Source organism: Hydra vulgaris, chromosome 05, assembly GCF_038396675.1.
Source record: "Hydra vulgaris chromosome 05, alternate assembly HydraT2T_AEP".
In the NCBI taxonomy this organism is placed as follows: Eukaryota; Metazoa; Cnidaria; class Hydrozoa; order Anthoathecata; family Hydridae; genus Hydra; species Hydra vulgaris.
The window spans coordinates 28,317,904-28,322,187 of record NC_088924.1 but is presented as its reverse complement, the minus strand read 5'-3'; the positions used below and the strand labels follow the sequence as shown (position 1 = coordinate 28,322,187).

Sequence of the window (4,284 nt, the reverse complement as noted above, 5' to 3'; positions counted from 1 at the left end):
TTTACTAACTTCTTTGTCAAATACGAGTCTTATACGAGGGGGATATGATATTCTAAGTAAAAATTTGATACTAAATCCTATATTTTACTAAGTTTTATGTCGAAAGCGAATGTTATACAAGGGGGGAATGATGTTCTAAGTAAAATATAAAAGTATATCTTATACTTTACTAACATCTATGTCAAAAACGATTCTTATATGTGGGGGATATGATATTCTAGGTAAAAAAATTGATACTATATTCTATAGTTTACTAAGTGCTACGTCAAAAACGAATGTTACACAAGGGGGATATGATATTCTAAGTAAAACATAATAGTATATCCTATATTTTACTACCTTCTTTGTCAAATACGATTCCTATACGAGGGGGATATGATATTCTAAGTAAGAATTTGAAACTAAATCCTATATTTTACTAACTTCTTTGTCAAATACGAGTCTTATACGAGGGGGATATGATATTCTAAGTAAAAATTTGATACTAAATTCTATATTTTACTAAGTTTTATGTTGAAAGCGAATGTTATACAAGGGGGATATGATATTCTAAGTAAAATATAAAAGTATATCTTATACTTTACTAACTTCTTTGTCAAAAACGATTCTTATATGTGGGGGATATGGTATTCTAAGTAAAAATTTGATACTATATTCTATAATTTACTAAGTGCTATGTCAAAAACGAATGTTACACAAGGGGGATATGATATTCTAAGTAAAATTTGATATATCGGATTTGATTTTTAAACAAATTGATTTGCTATAATTTTTTTAATCGAATTAAATTCTGAATAAAAATATCTTCCCACATAAAAAATAATTATTGTTAAACTTCATTGTTAATATGAACGGCTTTTAAAAAACAATTAATAATAACAACGTTTTTTAAAAAATAATCTTTTAAGAATCAAAGTTTCAACTATAACGAAATCAACTCTCATCGTGGCAGACATATCTAAAAACATGATATTAGTCCAAATAATTTATTGTTTTATTTATTCAAAAATTTTCACGAAATTAAGTATAAAGTTGATAAAGCAAAAAAAACTAAAACCGATTTTTTTAACAACTTACATTAGCAAGAGAAATGTTTGAGCAAGTAAATAAAGCACTTGTTTTTTTACCATAACCAATGCATTCCAAGTAAAACCATCGATTTGGAATGCAGTTATCGCATTTTATCTATAAAATAGTAGTGGTATTTTAGGTAATATACCGTCTTTTAGTTGATAAAAAAATAAAAATAAAATTTTAAAACGTAATAATAGTAAAACAATGAAAACAATTTAAAAAAAATATGCATACAAAAATAACAATTTCTTTTATTTTATTTAAAAATAGTAACAGGCAGGAGTGTTATATTTTATTTCAAAAATAGGCAACAGGCTGTAAGAGGAACCACCAGCAAGTGAAAGTTGCATTATATATGAAACAGATTTTGATTAGTGGAACAATTTTCTACAGCCCCATGGGATTAAACTTATTGAGCATATAATGTACTGTCTCGACAAAGCAAACAAATAATCATAGAAAAAAATTATTACCTAAAAAAAAATCATCGTCTTCATCAGATAATTTACTCACTAACTCATTGGTTCTGAAATGAAATCAGTCACTCAATCAATCAATATACTTGATTGCCATTGGCAATTTGCCATTAGTACATTATAAAATTGCATAAATAATTAGGATGTTTCAATTAATGGAATCTAGAATAAACTAATGCAATCTATACTAATCAGTAAAAAATTTAAAATGTATGAAAATTTATTCTAGCTTTATTCCTGGAATAATCAGTTAATAAAAGAATATCAATTAATACCGAATTTAGTACTGAATTTTATAAAATGACACCTTAAAATTTTATAAAATGACACCTATAAAATGACAGTTAGTCTTGAAAATCATACCTTTGTAAAGAGTAAGAACTTAGCAATACTTCAGCCTGGTAAAACATAATTAATATATACATATAGATATAAATATATAAATATATATATAAATATATATATATATATATATATATATATATATATATATATATATATATATATATATATATATATATATATATATATATATATATATATATATATATATATATGCAGCCCTCTGTCTGTAATAAACTAATAATGTTAAAAATATGGATAACAATGATGATTGGTTGATTTTGTTTAGAAATCAAACAATCATAATGCTTAATTACAAGATTTTATGCAGAATGTTGCAATTTAATGAACAATACTTTATTTCTTGAGATTCCTTCCAATTCAGCAAACAGATATAATATTGCTTCAGGGACCAAGACTTTAAATGTAAAATCACTATCCTAAATGAAAAAACAAAATTTTAAACTTTTCTTTATTTTAAAATAATATTAAACAACTTAAACAACTTTAAACATAGATAATCAATTTCTTATTTGCTTATATATAACACTTACCTTGAGATTATTCGAGAATTTGCCTAAAGTCAACAATAAGTCATCTTTTTGTTGATTTGTCAATAAGTACATCAAATCTTGGTCCATAAGGTTCCCTTTTATTTTAAAATTAAGTTGAATCTTGTAATTATGTTTTCTTATGTCTATTACAAAATATAACCTTAAATTATCTGCGAAAAGTAAAATACAAATACTTGATAAAGTTTACAAAAGAAAAACAATGTTAACATAATATTGGTAAAATTTAAAATAAAACTTACGTTTTGATTTCATACCAGAACTATATATAATATGTCTATAACTGTATAGCTATAAAGCAATAAATAAAACTTCATTTTTAAAAAGTCTAAAATAACATTACTTAACTACTAAAAAATTTTAAATTAAAAAAATGGCTATTTTTTTTTATTTTTCCAAATTTTGACATTATGTTTTAATACTTGTTTGAAGCTATTTTCATTAATTAAATCCGAAAGAAATAAGCAACTTTTAACAATAACGGTGACATAAATTACACATACTTGACCCACAAAAATTGACTTAAGCAATGCTGATGATAAAATTTTACAAATTGATTGCTTTGTGAACTTTTGAAAAGCTAAATAATATACACATATATTATTATGCATATATATAGACACACAAACAGACACACACATATTTATATACATACATAATAGATAGTACAAATATAGTGTGACAATGATACCTTTTTCAACTATAACAACTTTTTTTTGATAAGAAATACCACTTATTGAGTCTATTAAATAAAGGAATATATCTATTAAATTTGATTTATATATAATCAAATTAAAGACAAATAAAAAATGACATAAAAAATTGTATACCTGCACATGTATTGCAAATTTTGAGCAGATCATTTTCCCATAATTTATAACATCCAAAATGATATCTATCATTATCAGTAGATTTTTTACACAACACACAATTTACCAATATTTTCTCCATTGTATATATGTAAACTTAATTAAAAATTAATATTATTTCATATATTCGAATATATGAATTAAAACGAAATAAATAAATAGACTTATACTTTAATAATATATATACATATATATATGCTTTAATTATATATATATATATATATATATATATATATATATATATATATATATATATATATATACATATATATATATATATATATATATATATATATATATATATATATATATATATATATATATATATATATATATATATATATATATGTATACATATATATATATACATATATATATATATATATATATATATATATATATATATATATATATATATATATATATATATATATATATATATATACATATATATATATATATATGTATATATATATATATATATATATATATATATAGAGAGAGAGAGAGAGAGAGAGAGAGAGAGAGAGTAGCATTTTCATTTTCAAAATAAGTATTAGAATTAAAATGATAATATGTATTGTATAAATTTTATTGCATAAACTAATACATTATACTATAAAGTATTACTATAAAAGCAGTAAAAAGCAAACCCTAAAAAACTATTTAATAGATCTATTTTATCTATAAATATTTGTTTCATATTGATACTTATAATACTACTTGTAACATACGTGTTTGTATAACCTTGTATATCAAATGAATTTGTTGCTTAGAATATCATATCCCCCATGGTAAGTTTTATTTGAACATCATTGACCATAAGTCATATGGTCAATCATGTCATATGATTTGATATATGATATTTAATTTTTTCAATATTATTTAACTCTTTCTAATTTAACTAGGAAATGTATTAGATTTGTCATATGTCAAAAATTATATTTTCCA

The 4,284-nt window shown here is 21.8% G+C and overlaps 1 protein-coding gene across 1 annotated transcript; it reads right to left on the bottom strand.

Annotated features, from left to right (window-relative positions):
* Nucleotides 1-821: 821 nt before the first annotated feature.
* Nucleotides 822-3,428, bottom strand: LOC136080027 (uncharacterized). Its single transcript, XM_065796658.1, has 10 exons — nucleotides 3,295-3,428; nucleotides 3,156-3,206; nucleotides 2,968-3,044; nucleotides 2,707-2,755; nucleotides 2,447-2,541; nucleotides 2,249-2,332; nucleotides 1,914-1,948; nucleotides 1,548-1,600; nucleotides 1,078-1,185; nucleotides 822-958 (listed from the first exon to the last, which is right to left on the bottom strand). The coding sequence occupies exons 1-9, from the start codon at nucleotides 3,413-3,415 to the stop codon at nucleotides 1,172-1,174; spliced, it is 579 nt and encodes a 192-aa protein (XP_065652730.1). The 5' UTR covers nucleotides 3,416-3,428; the 3' UTR covers nucleotides 822-958; nucleotides 1,078-1,171.
* Between the last annotated feature and the right edge of the window lie 856 nt (nucleotides 3,429-4,284).

What these genes read in the sequence shown, in the direction of transcription:
- LOC136080027 (XM_065796658.1), bottom strand. Translation starts at nt 3,415, where the DNA reads ATGGAGAAAATATTGGTAAATTGTGTGTTGTGTAAAAAATCTACTGAT. An exon ending in AATTCTCGAATAATCTCAAG is followed by an intron (nt 2,333 to 2,446) that starts GTAAGTGTTATA and finishes TTTTTCATTTAG; the next exon opens with GATAGTGATTTTACATTTAA. An exon ending in AAGGAATCTCAAGAAATAAA is followed by an intron (nt 1,949 to 2,248) that starts GTATTGTTCATT and finishes ATGTTTTACCAG; the next exon opens with GCTGAAGTATTGCTAAGTTC.